General features: G+C 51.7%; 1 gene segment (V, D, J or C); it reads left to right on the forward strand.

Annotated features, from left to right (window-relative positions):
* The window catches only part of LOC140419048 (Ig heavy chain C region, membrane-bound form-like), a 71,416-nt gene that overhangs the window by 40,256 nt on the left and 9,911 nt on the right, over positions 1-21,249 (forward strand). Inside the window, 2 exon segments of the C gene segment in view lie at positions 19,790-20,089; positions 20,286-20,597. Coding sequence covers positions 19,790-20,089; positions 20,286-20,597 — 612 coding nt within the window.

The raw sequence follows: 21,249 nt of genomic DNA on the forward strand, positions 1-21,249 counted from the left end.
ACTCACACACCCTCACTCACACACCCTCACTCACTGACCCTCACTCACACACCCTCACTCACACACCCTCACTCACACACCCTCACTCACACACCCTCACTCACGCACCCTCACTCACACACCCTCACTCACGCACCCTCACTCACGCACCCTCACTCACACACCCTCACTCACACACCCTCACTCACACACCCTCACTCACACACCCTCATTCACAAACCCTCATTCACACACCCTCACTCACACACCCTCACACACACACCCTCACTCACAACCCTCACTCACACAGCTCACTCACACACCCCCACTCACACACCCTCACTCACACACCCTCACTCACACACCCTCACTCACTCACACACACTCACACACCCTCACTCACACACCCTCACTCACACACCCTCACTCACTCACCCTCACTCACACACCCTCACTCACTCACCCTCACTCACACACTCTCACTCACACACTCTCACTCACACGCTCTCACTCACACGCCCTCACTCACACACCCTCACTCACACACCCCCACTCACACACCCCCACTCACACACCCTCACTCACACACCCTCACTCACACACCCTCACTCACACACCCTCACTCACACACCCTCACTCACTCACACACACTCACACACCCTCACTCACACACCCTCACTCACACACCCTCACTCACTCACCCTCACTCACACAGACCCTCACTCACACAGCTCACTCACACACCCTCACTCACACACCCTCACTCACACACTCTCACTCACACACCCTCACTCACACACCCTCACTCACACACCCTCACTCACACACCCTCACTCACACACCCTCACTCACACACCCTCACTCACACACCCTCACTCACACACCCTCACTCACACACCCTCACTCACACACTCTCACTCACACACCCTAACTCACTCACACACCCTCACTCACTCACACACTCTCACTCACACACTCTCACTCACACACCCTCACTCACACACACTCACTCACACAGCTCACTCACACACCCTCACTCACACCCTCACTCACACACTCTCACTCACACACCCTCACTCACACACCCTCACTCACACACCCTCACTCACACACCCTCACTCACACACCCTCACTCACACACCCTCACTCACACACCCTCACTCACATACCCTCACTCACACAGCTCACTCACACACTCTCACTCACTCACCCTCACTCACACACCCTCTCTCACACACCCTCACTCACACACCCTCACTCACACACCCTCACTCACACACCTTCACTCACACACCCTCACTCACACACCCTCACTCACACACCCTCACTCACACACCCTCACCCACACACCCTCACTCAATCACCCTCACTCACACACCCTCACTCACACACCCTCACTCACACCCTCACTCACACACCCTCACTCAGACACCCTCACTCACACACCCTCACTCACACACCCTCACTCACACACCCTCACCCACACACCCTCACTCACTCACCCTCACTCACACGCCCTCACTCACACAGCTCACTCACACACCCTCACTCACACACCCTCACTCACACACCCTCACTCACACACCCTCACTCACACACCCTCACTCACACACCCTCACTCACACACCCTCATACAGCCTCACTCACACAGCTCACTCACACACCCTCACTCACTCACATACCCTCACTCACATAACCTCACTCACACACCCTCACTCACACACCCTCACACACACACCCTCACTCACACAGCTCACTCACACACCCTCACTCACTCACACACCCTCACTCACACACCCTCACTCACACACCCTCACTCACACACACTCACTCACACACACTCACTCACATACCCTCACTCACACACCCTCACTCACACAACCCTCACTCACACACCCTCACTCACACACCCTCACTCACACACCCTCACTCACACACCCTCACTCACACACCCTCACTCACACACCCTCACTCACACACCCTCACTCACACACCCACACTCACACACCCTCACTCACACACCCTCACTCACACACCCTCACTCACACACCCTCACTCACACACCCTCTCACACAGCCTCACTCACACACCCTCACTCCCTCACCCTCACTCACACAGCTCACTCACACACCCTCACACACACACCCTACTCACACATCCTCACTCACACCCCCTCACTCACTCACACACCCTCACTCACACACCCTCACTCACACACCCTCACTCACACACCCTCACTCATACACCCTCACTCATACACCCTCACTCACTCACACACCCTCACTCACACACTCTCACTCACACACCCTCACTCACACACACTCACTCACACACCCTCACTCACACACCCTCACTCACACAGCTCACTCACACACCCTCACTCACACCCTCACTCACAGACTCTCACTCACACACTCTCACTCACACACCCTTACTCACACACCCTCACTCACACACCCTCACTCACACACCCTCACTCACACACCCTCACTCACACACCCTCACTCACATACCCTCACTCACACAGCTCACTCACACACTCTCACTCACTCACCCTCACTCACACACCCTCTCTCACACACCCTCACTCACACATCCTCACTCACACACCCTCACTCACACACCCTCACTCACACACCCTCACTCACACACCCTCACTCACACACCCTCACCCACACACCCTCACTCAATCACCCTCACTCACACACCCTCACTCACACACCCTCACTCACACACCCTCACTCACACACCCTCACTCACACACCCTCACTCACACACCCTCACTCACACACCCTCACTCACACACCCTCACTCACACACCCTCACCCACACACCCTCACTCACTCACCCTCACTCACACGCCCTCACTCACACAGCTCACTCACACACCCTCACTCACACACCCTCAGTCACACACCCTCACTCACACACCCTCACTCACACACCCTCATACACCCTCACTCACACAGCTCACTCACACACCCTCACTCACTCACATACCCTCACTCACATACCCTCACTCTCACACCCTCACTCACACACCCTCACACACACACCCTCACTCACACAGCTCACTCACACACCCTCACTCACTCACACACCCTCACTCACACACCCTCACTCACACACCCTCACTCACACACCCTCACTCACACACCCTCACTCACACACCCTCACTCACACACACTCACTCACATACCCTCACTCACACACCCTCACTCACATAACCTCACTCACACAGCTCACTCACACACCCTCACTCACACACCCTCACTCACACACCCTCACTCACACACCCTCACTCACACACCCTCACTCACACACCCTCACTCACACACCCTCACTCACACACCCTCATTCACACACCCTCATTCACACACCCTCACTCACACACCCTCACTCACACACCCTCACTCACACACCCTCACTTACACACCCTCACTCACACACCCTCTCACACAGCCTCACTCACACACCCTCACTCCCTCACCCTCACTCACACAGCTCACTCACACACCCTCACACACACACCCTACTCACACATCCTCACTCACACCCCCTCACTCACTCACACCCCCTCACTCACTCACACACCCTCACTCACACACCCTCACTCACACACCCTCACTCACACACCCTCACTCACACACCCTCACTCACACACCCTCACTCACACACCCTCACTCACACACTCTTACTCACACACCCTCACTCACACACCCTCACTCACACACCCTCTCACACACCCTCACTCACACTCCCTCACTCACACACCCTCACTCACACACCCTCACTCACTCACCCTCACTCACTCACCCTCACTCACTCACCCTCACTCACACACCGTCACTCTCACACCCTCACTCACACACTCTCACTCACACACACCCTCACTCACACACCCTCACTCACACACTCTCACTCACCTTTTTTCAGCACCGCGCACTCACCAACTCTAACTCATCAAACCTAAATCACACATCCTCACTCACTCCCCCACTGTCAGCAAAGTGCATTCACCCACTCTAACACATCAACCTCACTCACATATGCTCACTCACCCTTTCGCACACACAAACTCACACACCCTCACTCACTCACACACCCTCACTCACTCACACACCCTCACTCACTCACCCACACTCACTCTCCTACCCTCACTCAGTTACTGACTCACCCGCACTCACTCTCCTACCCTCACTCAGTCACTCACACACCCTCACTCACTCACCCACACTCACTTTCCTACTCTCACTCAGTCACTCACACACCCTCACTCACTCACCCACACTCACTCTCCTACCCTCACTCAGTTACTGACTCACCCACAGTCACTCTCCTACCCTCACTCAGTTAATCACTCACCCGCACTCACTCTCCTACCCTCACTCAGTTACTCACTCACCCGCACTCACTCTCCTACCCTCACTCAGTTACTCACTCACCCACACTCACTCTCCTACCCTCACTCAGTTACTCACTCACCCACACTCACTCTCCTCCCCTCACTCAGTTACTCACTCACCCACACAAACTCTCCTACCATCACTCAGTTACTCACTCACCCACACTCACTCTCCTACCCTCACTCAGTTACTCACTCACCCACACTCACTCTCCTACCCTCACTCAGTTACTGACTCACCCACACTCACTCGCCTACCCTCACTCAGTTACTCACTCACACACCCTCACTCACACACCCTCACTCACACACCCTCACTCACACACCCTCACTCACACACTCTCACTCACACACCCTCACTCACACACCCTCACTCACACACCCTCTCACACACCCTCACTCACACTCCCTCACTCACACACCCTCACTCACACACCCTCACTCACACACCCTCACTCACTCACCCTCACTCACTCACCCTCACTCACTCACCCTCACTCACACACCGTCACTCTCACACCCTCACTCACACACTCTCACTCACACACACCCTCACTCACACACCCTCACTCACACACTCTCACTCACCTTTTTTCAGCACCGCGCACTCACCAACTCTAACTCATCAAACCTAAATCACACATCCTCACTCACTCCCCCACTGTCAGCAAAGTGCATTCACCCACTCTAACACATCAACCTCACTCACATATGCTCACTCACCCTTTCGCACACACAAACTCACACACCCTCACTCACTCACACACCCTCACTCACTCACACACCCTCACTCACTCACCCACACTCACTCTCCTACCCTCACTCAGTTACTGACTCACCCGCACTCACTCTCCTACCCTCACTCAGTCACTCACACACCCTCACTCACTCACCCACACTCACTTTCCTACCCTCACTCAGTCACTCACACACCCTCACTCACTCACCCACACTCACTCTCCTACCCTCACTCAGTTACTGACTCACCCACAGTCACTCTCCTACCCTCACTCAGTTAATCACTCACCCGCACTCACTCTCCTACCCTCACTCAGTTACTCACTCACCCGCACTCACTCTCCTACCCTCACTCAGTTACTCACTCACCCACACTCACTCTCCTACCCTCACTCAGTTACTCACTCACCCGCACTCACTCTCCTCCCCTCACTCAGTTACTCACTCACCCACACAAACTCTCCTACCATCACTCAGTTACTCACTCACCCACACTCACTCTCCTACCCTCACTCAGTTACTCACTCACCCACACTCACTCTCCTACCCTCACTCAGTTACTGACTCACCCACACTCACTCGCCTACCCTCACTCAGTTACTCACTCACCCACACTCACTCTCCTACCCTCACTCAGTTACTCACTCACCCGCACTCACTCTCCTACCCTCACTCAGTTACTCATCCGCACTCACTCTCCTACCCTCACTCAGTTACTCACTCACCCGCACTCACTCTCCTACTCTCACTCAGTTGCTCACTGACCTGCACTCACTCTCCTACCCTCACTCAGTTACTCACTCACACGCACTCACTTTCCTACCCTCACTCAGTTACTCACTCACCCACACTCACTCTCCTACCCTCACTCAGTTACTCACTGACCTGCACTCAGTCTCCTACCCTCACTCAGTTACTCACTCGCCCACACTCACTCTCCTACCCTCCCTCAGTTACGCACTCGCCCACCTCATTCTCCTACCCTCACTCAGTTACTGACTCACCCGCACTCACTCTCCTACCCTCACTCAGTTACTCACTCACCCGCACTCACTCTCCTACCCTCACTCAGTTGCTCACTCACCCACACTCGCTCTCCTACCCTCACTCAGTTACTCACTCACCCACACTCACTCTCCTACCCTCACTCAGTTACTCACTCACCCGCACTCACTCTCCTACCCTCACTCAGTTACTCACTCACCCACACTGCCTCTCCTACCCTCACTCAGTTACTCACTCACCCACACTCACTCTCCTACCCTCACTCAGTTACTCACTCACCCACACTCACTCTCCTACCCTCACTCAGTTACTCACTCCCCCACACTCACTCTCCTACCCTCACTCAGTTACTCACTCACCCACACTCACTCTCCTACCCTCACTCAGTTACTCACTCACCCGCACTCACTCTCCGACCCTCACTCAGTTACTGATTCACTCGCACACACTCTCCTACCCTCACTCAGTTACTCACTCACCCGCATTCACTCTCCTACCCTCACTCAGTTACTCACTCACCCGCACTCACTCTCCGACCCTCACTCACTTACTCACTCACCTGCACTCACTCTCCTACCCTCACTCAGTTACTCACTCACCCACACTCACTCTCCTACCCTCACTCAGTTACTCACTCACCCACACTCACTCTCATACCCTCATTCAGTTACTCACTCACCCACATTCACTCTCCTACCCTCACTCAGTTACTCACCTACCCGCACTCACTCTCCTACCCTCACTCAGTTACTCAGTCACCCACACTCACTCTCCTCCCCTCACTCAGTTACGCACTCACCCGCACTCACCCTCCTACCCTCACTCAGTTACTCACTCACCCACACTCACTCTCCTAGCCTCACTCAGTTACTCACACACCCACACTCACTCTCCTACCCTCACTCAGTTGCTCACTCACCCACATTCACTCTCCTACCCTCACTCAGTTACTCACCTACCCGCACTCACTCTCCTACCCTCACTCAGTTACTCAGTCACCCACACTCACTCTCCTCCCCTCACTCAGTTACGCACTCACCCGCACTCACCCTCCTACCCTCACTCAGTTACTCACTCACCCACACTCACTCTCCTAGCCTCACTCAGTTACTCACACACCCACACTCACTCTCCTACCCTCACTCAGTTGCTCACTCACCCACACTCACTCTCCTACCCTCACTCAGTTACTCACTCACCCACACTCACTCTCCTCCCCTCACTCAGTTCCTCACTCACCCGCACTCACTCTCCTACCCACACTCAGTTACTCACTCACCCACACTCACTCTCCTACCCTCACTCAGTTACTCACTCACCCACACTCACTCTCCTACCATCACTCAGTTACTCACCCACACTCACTCTCCTACTCTCACTCAGTCACTCACCCGCACTCACTCTCCTACCCTCACTCAGTTACTCACTCACCCACACTCACTCTCCTACCCTCACTCAGTTACTCACTCACCCACACTCACTCTCCTACCATCACTCAGTTACTCACCCACACTCACTCTCCTACTCTCACTCAGTCACTCACCCGCACTCACTCTCCTACCCTCACTCAGTTACTCACTCAACCGCACTCACTCTCCTAGCCTCACTCAGTTACTCACTCACCCGCACTCACTCTCCTATCCTCACTCAGTTACTCACTCACCCACACTCACTCTCCTATCGTCACTCAGTTACTCACTCACCCACACTCACTCTCCTACCCTCACTCAGTTACTCACTCCCCCGCTCTCACTCTCCTACCCTCACTCAGTTACTCACTCATCCACACTCACTCTCCTACCCTCACTCAGTTACTCACTCCCCCGCTCTCACTCTCCTAGCCTCACTCAGTTACTCACTCACCCACACTCGCTCTCCTACCCTCACTCAGTTACTCACTCATCCACACTCACTCTCCTACCCTCACTCAGTTACTCACTCGCCCACACTCACTCTCCTACCCTCACTCAGTTACTCACTCACCCACACTCACTCTCCTACCCTCACTCAGTTACTCACTCACCCGCACTCACTCTCCGACCCTCACTCAGTTACTCACTCATCCACACTCACTCTCCTACCCTCACTCAGTTACTCACTCCCCCGCTCTCACTCTCCTAGCCTCACTCAGTTACTCACTCACCCACACTCGCTCTCCTACCCTCACTCAGTTACTCACTCATCCACACTCACTCTCCTACCCTCACTCAGTTACTCACTCGCCCACACTCACTCTCCTACCCTCACTCAGTTACTCACTCACCCACACTCACTCTCCTACCCTCACTCAGTTACTCACTCGCCCACACTCGCTCTCCTACCCTCACTCAGTTACTCACTCACCCACACTCACTTTCCTACCCTCACTCAGTTACTCACTCACCCACACTCACTCTCCTACCCTCACTCAGTTACTCACTCACCCACACTCACTTTCCTACCCTCACTCAGTTACTCACTCACCCACACTCACTCTCCTACCCTCACTCAGTTACTCACTCACCCACACTCACTCTCCTACCCTCACTCAGTTACTCACTCACCCGCACTCACTCTCCTCCCCTCACTCAGTTACTCACTCACCCACACAAACTCTCCTACCATCACTCAGTTACTCACTCACCCACACTCACTCTCCTACCCTCACTCAGTTACTCACTCACCCACACTCACTCTCCTACCCTCACTCAGTTACTGACTCACCCACACTCACTCGCCTACCCTCACTCAGTTACTCACTCACACACCCTCACTCACTCACACACCCTCACTCACACACCCTCACTCACACACCCTCACTCACACACTCTCACTCACACACCCTCACTCACACACCCTCACTCACACACCCTCTCACACACCCTCACTCACACTCCCTCACTCACACACCCTCACTCACACACCCTCACTCACACACCCTCACTCACTCACCCTCACTCACTCACCCTCACTCACTCACCCTCACTCACACACCGTCACTCTCACACCCTCACTCACACACTCTCACTCACACACACCCTCACTCACACACCCTCACTCACACACTCTCACTCACCTTTTTTCAGCACCGCGCACTCACCAACTCTAACTCATCAAACCTAAATCACACATCCTCACTCACTCCCCCACTGTCAGCAAAGTGCATTCACCCACTCTAACACATCAACCTCACTCACATATGCTCACTCACCCTTTCGCACACACAAACTCACACACCCTCACTCACTCACACACCCTCACTCACTCACACACCCTCACTCACTCACCCACACTCACTCTCCTACCCTCACTCAGTTACTGACTCACCCGCACTCACTCTCCTACCCTCACTCAGTCACTCACACACCCTCACTCACTCACCCACACTCACTTTCCTACCCTCACTCAGTCACTCACACACCCTCACTCACTCACCCACACTCACTCTCCTACCCTCACTCAGTTACTGACTCACCCACAGTCACTCTCCTACCCTCACTCAGTTAATCACTCACCCGCACTCACTCTCCTACCCTCACTCAGTTACTCACTCACCCGCACTCACTCTCCTACCCTCACTCAGTTACTCACTCACCCACACTCACTCTCCTACCCTCACTCAGTTACTCACTCACCCGCACTCACTCTCCTCCCCTCACTCAGTTACTCACTCACCCACACAAACTCTCCTACCATCACTCAGTTACTCACTCACCCACACTCACTCTCCTACCCTCACTCAGTTACTCACTCACCCACACTCACTCTCCTACCCTCACTCAGTTACTGACTCACCCACACTCACTCGCCTACCCTCACTCAGTTACTCACTCACCCACACTCACTCTCCTACCCTCACTCAGTTACTCACTCACCCGCACTCACTCTCCTACCCTCACTCAGTTACTCATCCGCACTCACTCTCCTACCCTCACTCAGTTACTCACTCACCCGCACTCACTCTCCTACTCTCACTCAGTTGCTCACTGACCTGCACTCACTCTCCTACCCTCACTCAGTTACTCACTCACACGCACTCACTTTCCTACCCTCACTCAGTTACTCACTCACCCACACTCACTCTCCTACCCTCACTCAGTTACTCACTGACCTGCACTCAGTCTCCTACCCTCACTCAGTTACTCACTCGCCCACACTCACTCTACTACCCTCCCTCAGTTACGCACTCGCCCACCTCATTCTCCTACCCTCACTCAGTTACTGACTCACCCGCACTCACTCTCCTACCCTCACTCAGTTACTCACTCACCCGCACTCACTCTCCTACCCTCACTCAGTTGCTCACTCACCCACACTCGCTCTCCTACCCTCACTCAGTTACTCACTCACCCACACTCACTCTCCTACCCTCACTCAGTTACTCACTCACCCGCACTCACTCTCCTACCCTCACTCAGTTACTCACTCACCCACACTGCCTCTCCTACCCTCACTCAGTTACTCACTCACCCACACTCACTCTCCTACCCTCACTCAGTTACTCACTCACCCGCACTCACTCTCCTACCCTCACTCAGTTACTCACTCCCCCACACTCACTCTCCTACCCTCACTCAGTTACTCACTCACCCACACTCACTCTCCTACCCTCACTCAGTTACTCACTCACCCGCACTCACTCTCCGACCCTCACTCAGTTACTGACTCACTCGCACACACTCTCCTACCCTCACTCAGTTACTCACTCACCCGCATTCACTCTCCTACCCTCACTCAGTTACTCACTCACCCGCACTCACTCTCCGACCCTCACTCACTTACTCACTCACCTGCACTCACTCTCCTACCCTCACTCAGTTACTCACTCACCCACACTCACTCTCCTACCCGCACTCAGTTACTCACTCACCCACACTCACTCTCATACCCTCATTCAGTTACTCACTCACCCACATTCACTCTCCTACCCTCACTCAGTTACTCACCTACCCGCACTCACTCTCCTACCCTCACTCAGTTACTCAGTCACCCACACTCACTCTCCTCCCCTCACTCAGTTACGCACTCACCCGCACTCACCCTCCTACCCTCACTCAGTTACTCACTCACCCACACTCACTCTCCTAGCCTCACTCAGTTACTCACACACCCACACTCACTCTCCTACCCTCACTCAGTTGCTCACTCACCCACACTCACTCTCCTACCCTCACTCAGTTACTCACTCACCCACACTCACTCTCCTCCCCTCACTCAGTTCCTCACTCACCCGCACTCACTCTCCTACCCACACTCAGTTACTCACTCACCCACACTCACTCTCCTACCCTCACTCAGTTACTCACTCACCCACACTCACTCTCCTACCATCACTCAGTTACTCACCCACACTCACTCTCCTACTCTCACTCAGTCACTCACCCGCACTCACTCTCCTACCCTCACTCAGTTACTCACTCACCCACACTCACTCTCCTACCCTCACTCAGTTACTCACTCACCCACACTCACTCTCCTACCATCACTCAGTTACTCACCCACACTCACTCTCCTACTCTCACTCAGTCACTCACCCGCACTCACTCTCCTACCCTCACTCAGTTACTCACTCAACCGCACTCACTCTCCTAGCCTCACTCAGTTACTCACTCACCCGCACTCACTCTCCTATCCTCACTCAGTTACTCACTCACCCACACTCACTCTCCTATCGTCACTCAGTTACTCACTCACCCACACTCACTCTCCTACCCTCACTCAGTTACTCACTCCCCCGCTCTCACTCTCCTACCCTCACTCAGTTACTCACTCATCCACACTCACTCTCCTACCCTCACTCAGTTACTCACTCCCCCGCTCTCACTCTCCTAGCCTCACTCAGTTACTCACTCACCCACACTCGCTCTCCTACCCTCACTCAGTTACTCACTCATCCACACTCACTCTCCTACCCTCACTCAGTTACTCACTTGCCCACACTCACTCTCCTACCCTCACTCAGTTACTCACTCACCCACACTCACTCTCCTACCCTCACTCAGTTACTCACTCACCCGCACTCACTCTCCGACCCTCACTCAGTTACTCACTCATCCACACTCACTCTCCTACCCTCACTCAGTTACTCACTCCCCCGCTCTCACTCTCCTAGCCTCACTCAGTTACTCACTCACCCACACTCGCTCTCCTACCCTCACTCAGTTACTCACTCATCCACACTCACTCTCCTACCCTCACTCAGTTACTCACTCGCCCACACTCACTCTCCTACCCTCACTCAGTTACTCACTCACCCACACTCACTCTCCTACCCTCACTCAGTTACTCACTCGCCCACACTCGCTCTCCTACCCTCACTCAGTTACTCACTCACCCACACTCACTTTCCTACCCTCACTCAGTTACTCACTCACCCACACTCACTCTCCTACCCTCACTCAGTTACTCACTCACCCACACTCACTCTCCTACCCTCACTCAGTTACTCACTCACCCACACTCACTCTCCTACTCTCACTCAGTTACTCACTCACCCACACTCACTTTCCTACCCTCACTCAGTTACTCACTCACCCGCACTCACTCTCCGACCCTCACTCAGTTACTCACTCACCCACACTCACTCTCCTACCCTCACTCAGTTACTCACTCACCCACACTCACTCTCCTACCCTCACTCAGTTACTCACTCACCCACACTCACTCTCCTACCCTCACTCAGTTACTCACTCACCCGCACTCACTCTCCTATCGTCACTCAGTTACTCACTCACCCGCACTCACTCTCCTACCCTCACTCAGTTACTCACTCACCCACACTCACTTTCCTACCCTCACTCAGTTACTCACTCACCCACACTCACTCTCCTACCCTCACTCAGTTACTCACTCACCCACACTCACTCTCCTACCCTCACTCAGTTACTCACTCACCCACACTCACTCTCCTACTCTCACTCAGTTACTCACTCACCCACACTCACTTTCCTACCCTCACTCAGTTACTCACTCACCCGCACTCACTCTCCGACCCTCACTCAGTTACTCACTCACCCACACTCACTCTCCTACCCTCACTCAGTTACTCACTCACCCACACTCACTCTCCTACCCTCACTCAGTTACTCACTCACCCACACTCACTCTCCTACCCTCACTCAGTTACTCACTCACCCGCACTCACTCTCCTATCGTCACTCAGTTACTCACTCACCCGCACTCACTCTCCTACCCTCACTCAGTTACTCACTCACCCGCACTCACTCTCCTACCCTCACTCAGTTACTCACTAACCCACACTCACTCTCCTATCCTCACTCAGTTACTCACTCACCCACACTCACTCTCCTACCCTCACTCAGTTACTCACTCACCCACACTCACTTTCCTACCCTCACTCAGTTACTCACTCACCCACACTCACTCTCCTACCCTCACTCAGTTACTCACTCACCCACACTCACTCTCCTACTCTCACTCAGTTACTCACTCACCCACACTCACTCTCCTACTCTCACTCAGTTACTCACTCACCCACACTCACTTTCCTACCCTCACTCAGTTACTCACTCACCCGCACTCACTCTCCGACCCTCACTCAGTTACTCACTCACCCACACTCACTCTCCTACCCTCACTCAGTTACTCACTCACCCACACTCACTCTCCTACCCTCACTCAGTTACTCACTCACCCACACTCACTCTCCTACCCTCACTCAGTTACTCACTCACCCGCACTCACTCTCCTATCGTCACTCAGTTACTCACTCACCCGCACTCACTCTCCTACCCTCACTCAGTTACTCACTCACCCGCACTCACTCTCCTACCCTCACTCAGTTACTCACTAACCCACACTCACTCTCCTATCCTCACTCAGTTACTCACTCACCCACACTCACTCTCCTATCGTCACTCAGTTACTCACTCACCCACACTAACCATGAAAAATGGCATAAATCTGACAGAAAGTGAAGGGACCAGGAGAATGGTGCAGAGATCCAGCGGGAACCGCAGAGCGATGGGGAACGCACAGGGAGCGCGGGGCGGGGTGCGGGGGGATTGCAGACAGCCCGGTCTCAGTGACAGGCGGAATGCGGAGTTAACACCACAATCAGCACAGCCAGGAGCTTATTAAATGGGGGAGAAGACTCGACGGGCCGAATGGCCGCCTCCTGCTGTTAATGTGCATGATCCTAAAATTAGTGAAAGTTATTATTACTCAAATTTACAGTTTTATTGAAATTACGTGAGTGTGCATTCCGAAGGCAATTTTGAAGCAAAGCTTTGGGCGTGGTTGGCAGTGAGGTGGAGAGAGGAGGGGGCATCAGGCAGCTTGAAAACAGGGAATTTCCCAAACTGCAATGATAGAAATAAAGAGACAATTTCTTTATAATCCCTATTATTGTCACAAGTTGGCTTACATTAACACTGCAATAAAGTTACTGAGAAAAACCCCCAGTCGCCAAATTCTGGCGCCCGTTCGGGTACACTGAGAACTCAGAATGTCCAATCCAGCTACCCAGCACATCTTTGGACTGTGGGAGGAAACCGGAGCACCCGGAGGAAACCCACGCAGACACGTGCCATCTCCGCACAGGCAGTGACCCAGCTGGGAATTGAAGCTGGGATCCAGGCGCTGTGAAGCAACAGTGCCAACACTGTGCCGACCATCACGAAGTGCTGTTAACTGTGAAATACACAGCTCAGTGAGCTGGATTGTGACGTACACAGCTCAGTTAGCTGGACTGTGACGTACACAGCTCAGATAGCTGGATTGTGACGTACACAGCTCAGTTAGCTGGATTGTGACATCAACAGCTCAGATAGCTGGATTGTGACGTACACAGCTCAGTTAGCTGGATTGTGACATCGACAGCTCAGATAGCTGGATTGTGACGTACACAGCTCAGTTAGCTGCATTGTGACGTACACAGCTCAGATAGCTGCATTGTGATGTACACAGCTCAGTTAGCTGGATTGTGACGTCCACAGCTCAGTTTGCTGGATTGTGATGTACACAGCTCAGTTAGCTGGATTGTGACGTACACAGCTCAGTTAGCTGGATTGTGACGTACACAGCTCAGTTAGCTGGATTGTGACGTACACAGCTCAGTTAGCTGGATTGTGATGTACACAGCTCAGTTAGCTGGATTGTGACATCGACAGCTCAGATAGCTGGATTGTGACGTACACAGCTCAGTTAGCTGGATTGTGACATCGACAGCTCAGATAGCTGGATTGTGACGTACACAGCTCAGTTAGCTGGATTGTGACGTACACAGCTCAGTGAGCTGGATTGTGACGTACACAGCTCAGTTAGCTGGATTGTGACGTACTCAGCTCAGATAGCTGCATTGTGATGTACACAGCTCAGTTAGCTGGATTGTGACGTACACAGCTCAGTTAGCTGGATTGTGACGTACACAGCTCAGTTAGCTGGATTGTGACATACACAGCTCAGTGAGCTGGATTGTGACGTACACAGCTCAGTTAGCTGGATTGTGACGTACACAGCTCAGATAGCTGCATTGTGATGTACACAGCTCAGTTAGCTGGATTGTGACGTACACAGCTCAGTTAGCTGGATTGTGACGTACACAGCTCAGTTAGCTGGATTGTGACGTACACAGCTCAGTGAGCTGGATTGTGACATCGACAGCTCAGATAGCTGGATTGTGACGTACACAGCTCAGTTAGCTGGATTGTGACATCGACAGCTCAGATAGCTGGATTGTGACGTACACAGCTCAGTTAGCTGGATTGTGACGTACACAGCTCAATTAGCTGGATTGTGACGTACACAGCTCAGATAGCTGCATTGTGATGTACACAGCTCAGTTAGCTGGATTGTGACGTACACAGCTCAGTTAGCTGGATTGTGACGTACACAGCTCAGTTAGCTGGATTGTGACGTACACAGCTCAGTGAGCTGGATTGTGACGTACACAGCTCAGTTAGCTGGATTGTGATATCGACAGCTCAGTTAGCTGGATTGTGATGTACACAGCTCAGTTAGCTGGATTGTGACGTACACAGCTCAGTTAGCTGGATTGTGACATCGACAGCTCAGATAGCTGGATTGTGACGTACACAGCTCAGTTAGCTGGATTGTGACGTACACAGCTCAGTTAGCTGGATTGTGACGTACACAGCTCAGTGAGCTGGATTGTGACGTACACAGCTCAGTTAGCTGGATTGTGACGTACTCAGCTCAGATAGCTGCATTGTGATGTACACAGCTCAGTTAGCTGGATTGTGACGTACACAGCTCAGTTAGCTGGATTGTGACGTACACAGCTCAGTTAGCTGGATTGTGACGTACACAGCTCAGTGAGCTGGATTGTGACGTACACAGCTCAGATAGCTGCATTGTGATGTACACAGCTCAGTTAGCTGGATTGTGACGTACACAGCTCAGTTAGCTGGATTGTGACGTACACAGCTCAGTTAGCTGGATTGTGACGTACACAGCTCAGTTAGCTGGATTGTGACGTACACAGCTCAGTGAGCTGGATTGTGACGTTCACAGCTCAGTTAGCTGGATTGTGACGTACACAGCACAGTTAGCTGGATTGTGACATCGACAGCTCAGATAGCTGTATTGTGACGTTCACAGCTCAGATAGCTGCATTGTGATGTACACAGCTCAGTTAGCTGGATTGTGACGTACACAGCTCAGTTAGCTGGATTGTGACGTACACAGCTCAGTTAGCTACATTGTGACGTACACAGCTCAGTTAGCTGGATTGTGACGTACACAGCTCAGTTAGCTGGATTGTGACATCGACAGCTCAGATAGCTGTATTGTGACGTACACAGCTCAGTTAGCTGGATTGTGACATCGACAGCTCAGATAGCTGGATTGTGACGTACACAGCTCAGTTAGCTGGATTGTGATATCGACAGCTCAGATAGCTGGATTGTGACGTACACAGCTCAATTAGCTGGATTGTGACGTACACAGCTCAGATAGCTGCATTGTGATGTACACAGCTCAGTTAGCTGGATTGTGACGTCCACAGCTCAGTTAGCTGGATTGTGACGTCCACAGCTCAGTTAGCTGGATTGTCACGTACACAGCTCAGTTAGCTGGATTGTGACGTACACAGTTCAGTTAGCTGGATTGTGACGTACACAGCTCAGTTAGCTGGATTGTGACGTACACAGCTCAGTTAGCTGGATTGTGACATCGACAGCTCAGATAGCTGGATTGTGACGTACACAGCTCAGTTAGCTGGATTGTGACGTACACAGCTCAGTTAGCTGGATTGTGACGTACACAGCTCAGTGAGCTGGATTGTGACGTACGCAGCTCAGTTAGCTGGATTGTGACGTACTCAGCTCAGATAGCTGCATTGTGATGTACACAGCTCAGTTAGCTGGATTGTGACGTACACAGCTCAGTTAGCTGGATTGTGACGTACACAGCTCAGTTAGCTGGATTGTGACGTACACAGCTCAGTGAGCTGGATTGTGACGTACACAGCTCAGATAGCTGCATTGTGATGTACACAGCTCAGTTAGCTGGATTGTGACGTACACAGCTCAGTTAGCTGGATTGTGACGTACACAGCTCAGTTAGCTGGATTGTGACGTACACAGCTCAGTTAGCTGGATTGTGACGTACACAGCTCAGTGAGCTGGATTGTGACGTTCACAGCTCAGTTAGCTGGATTGTGACGTACACAGCTCAGTTAGCTGGATTGTGACATCGACAGCTCAGATAGCTGGATTGTGACGTACACAGCTCAGTTAGCTGGATTGTGACATCGACAGCTCAGATAGCTGGATTGTGACGTACACAGCTCAGTTAGCTGGATTGTGACGTACACAGCTCAGTTAGCTGGATTGTGATGTACACAGCTCAGTTAGCTGGATTGTGACATCGACAGCTCAGATAGCTGGATTGTGACGTACACAGCTCAGTTAGCTGGATTGTGACGTACAGAGCTCAGTTAGCTGGATTGTGACGTACACAGCTCAGTGAGCTGGATTGTGACGTACACAGCTCAGTTAGCTGGATTGTGACGTACTCAGCTCAGATAGCTGCATTGTGATGTACACAGCTCAGTTAGCTGGATTGTGACGTACACAGCTCAGTTAGCTGGATTGTGACGTACACAGCTCAGTTAGCTGGATTGTGACGTACACAGCTCAGTGAGCTTGATTGTGACGTACACAGCTCAGATAGCTGCATTGTGATGTACACATCTCAGTTAGCTGGATTGTGACGTACACAGCTCAGTTAGCTGGATTGTGACGTACACAGCTCAGTTAGCTGGATTGTGACGTACACAGCTCAGTTAGCTGGATTGTGACGTACACAGCTCAGTGAGCTGGATTGTGACGTTCACAGCTCAGTTAGCTGGATTGTGACGTACACAGCTCAGTTAGCTGGATTGTGACATCGACAGCTCAGATAGCTGGATTGTGACGTACACAGCTCAGTTAGCTGGATTGTGACATCGACAGCTCAGATAGCTGGATTGTGACGTACACAGCTCAGTTAGCTGGATTGTGACGTACACAGCTCAGATAGCTGCATTGTGACGTACACAGCTCAGATAGCTGCATTGTGATGTACACAGCTCAGTTAGCTGGATTGTGACGTCCACAGCTCAGTTAGCTGGATTGTGATGTACACAGCTCAGTTAGCTGGATTGTGACGTACACAGCTCAGTGAGCTGGATTGTGACATCGACAGCTCAGATAGCTGGATTGTGACGTACACAGCTCAGTGAGCTGGATTGTGATGTACACAGCTCAGATAGCTGCATTGTGATGTACACAGCTCAGTTAGCTGGATTGTGACGTACACAGCTCAGTTAGCTGGATTGTGACGCACACAGCTCAGTTAGCTGGATTGTGACGTACACAGCTCAGTTAGCTGGATTGTGACGTACACAGCTCAGTGAGCTGGATTGTGACGTTCACAGCTCAGTTAGCTGGATTGTGTCGTACACAGCTCAGTTAGCTGGATTGTGACATCGACAGCTCAGATAGCTGGATTGTGACGTACACAGCTCAGTTAGCTGGATTGTGACATCGACAGCTCAGGTAGCTGGATTGTGACGTACACAGCTCAGTTAGCTGGATTGTGACGTACACAGCTCAGATAGCTGCATTGTGATGTACACAGCTCAGTTAGCTGGATTGTGACGTCCACAGCTCAGTTAGCTGGATTGTGACGTACACAGCTCAGTTAGCTGGATGGCTGGTTTGTGATGAAGAGCGATCCTAACAGCGTGAGTTGAATTGCTGCACCGGCTGAGGTTATTCATAAAGACCCCCATTCTCAACCTTGCCCCTCGCCTGAGGTGTGGTGACCCTCAGGTTAAATCACCACCAGTCAGCTCTCAGAAGGAAAGGGCAGTCTCCGGGACTATGACGACATTTCTATTTTATTTTACATGGTGGCTGAAATAATGGGGGAAACTCTCTGCTCCTCTCCTTCAATCCAATGACAGTTACACCATTCAGGCGGCATCAAATGTTATTTTGTGTCTGTGTTAGAAACGGAGAAAGGGATGCGAGTTTCTAATGAGGGGGCAAAGAGATGGTGATTCTCAAATCATAGAACTAATAGACGCTGAAATATGGATGTAACAGTTAATGAGAAAATGTTAGGATAAATGTATCATCACATTTTGATGTGCTTGGTAACTTATAGATCACAAATAACAGAGTCTAACTTGTTGAACGGGCCATTCTTTCCCAGCAACACCGTCTCCACCCACTCTCTACAGCCTGGTCTCCTCCTGTCAGCAACACAACAGCGACAACTCCGTGACCTTCGGCTGTTTGGCGATGGACTACTCCCCAGAAATCACCAGCCTTACCTGGAAGAAAGATGGGCAGCTGATCACCACTGGAGTTAAGAAATACCCGTCAGTAAGAAACAAGAAGGGAACCTACACCCTGAGCAGCCAGTTAACCATCAACGAATCAGAGGGAGCATGCAGCAACATCAGCTGTGAGGTTCGACACAGCGGCTCAGACAAGACCATTGGAATGAAATGTAAGTGTTGTGGAATCTGTGAGAAACAGACGCTTTGATTGCTTTATTTACATCTTTGGTCATAACACATTTATGGTTCTCTGCATAGTTCTGATTCCTGTGAGAAATAGTGACCACAGAGAAACTGTTCAAATATAATTAGTCATGTTATTCGTTACATCTTCTTCAAGAAATGTCTAACTTGTGTTTCTTGAAGGCCCTCCACCTGTCAACACACCAAATGTTCTCCTCACCGTGAGTTCCAATGAAGAAATCTCAAGACAGAAATTTGCAACCATGGTCTGTTCAATCAACGATTTCCAGCCAAAGTCAATGACGGTGAAGTGGCTGAAGAATGGACAACCCATGGGTTCAGGATTTGTCACCTCGCCCCCCTGTGAAGTGAACGGGAACTTCTCGGCGAGCAGTCGGCTGACAGTCTCCGCTGGGGAATGGTTCAGCAAAGCGGTCTATACCTGCCAGGTCACTCATCAAGGAGTCACCCAAAGTCAAAACATCACCGCGTCTGGTAAGAGACACAAACAGAGGAAACAATAAATCTGCACTCTGAAGTTAATCCAAATCAGGAATTTATTGAAGTTAGTACAAAGCACAGAACAACTTCTAATTTACTGCCATGTAGTTTGTGTTTCATTCTGATGTAAGAGCTGCATGAGGGTTGCTTATCATTCACGATTTTATGAATATAGAAATAAATGTATCCCTATAATTTGAAGTCATTTAGTGAGTGAGGTGAATGAATGAAATGAAAATCTCTTATTGTCACAAGTAGGCTTCAAATGAAGTTACTGTGAAAAGCCCCTAGTCGCCACATTCCGGCGCCTGTTCGGGGAGGCTGGTATGGGAATTGGACCCGCGCTGGTGGCTTGCCTTGGTCTGCTCTAAAAGCCAGCGATTTAGCCCTGTGCTAAACCAGCCCCTGGTGGACTTGATACCAGCTTTATCCTGAGACAGCTGATTATATTTGAGAGTCAGTGGGTGTCTCAAACACTTAACTGATAACAGCTCCGGGGGAAAGTGTTGGTAAGTTCATCCAACCTATTTATGGATCAGCCTCCAGTACTTCGTTCCTGAGATCAGGAATGGAATATTTGTATTGGGAATGCTGAAATACTGATTCGTTAGAATGATATCGGGGCTGACTGTATTTCACAATGAGA

This window comes from Scyliorhinus torazame, chromosome 5, assembly GCF_047496885.1.
Source record: "Scyliorhinus torazame isolate Kashiwa2021f chromosome 5, sScyTor2.1, whole genome shotgun sequence".
Lineage (NCBI taxonomy): Eukaryota > Metazoa > Chordata > Chondrichthyes > Carcharhiniformes > Scyliorhinidae > Scyliorhinus > Scyliorhinus torazame.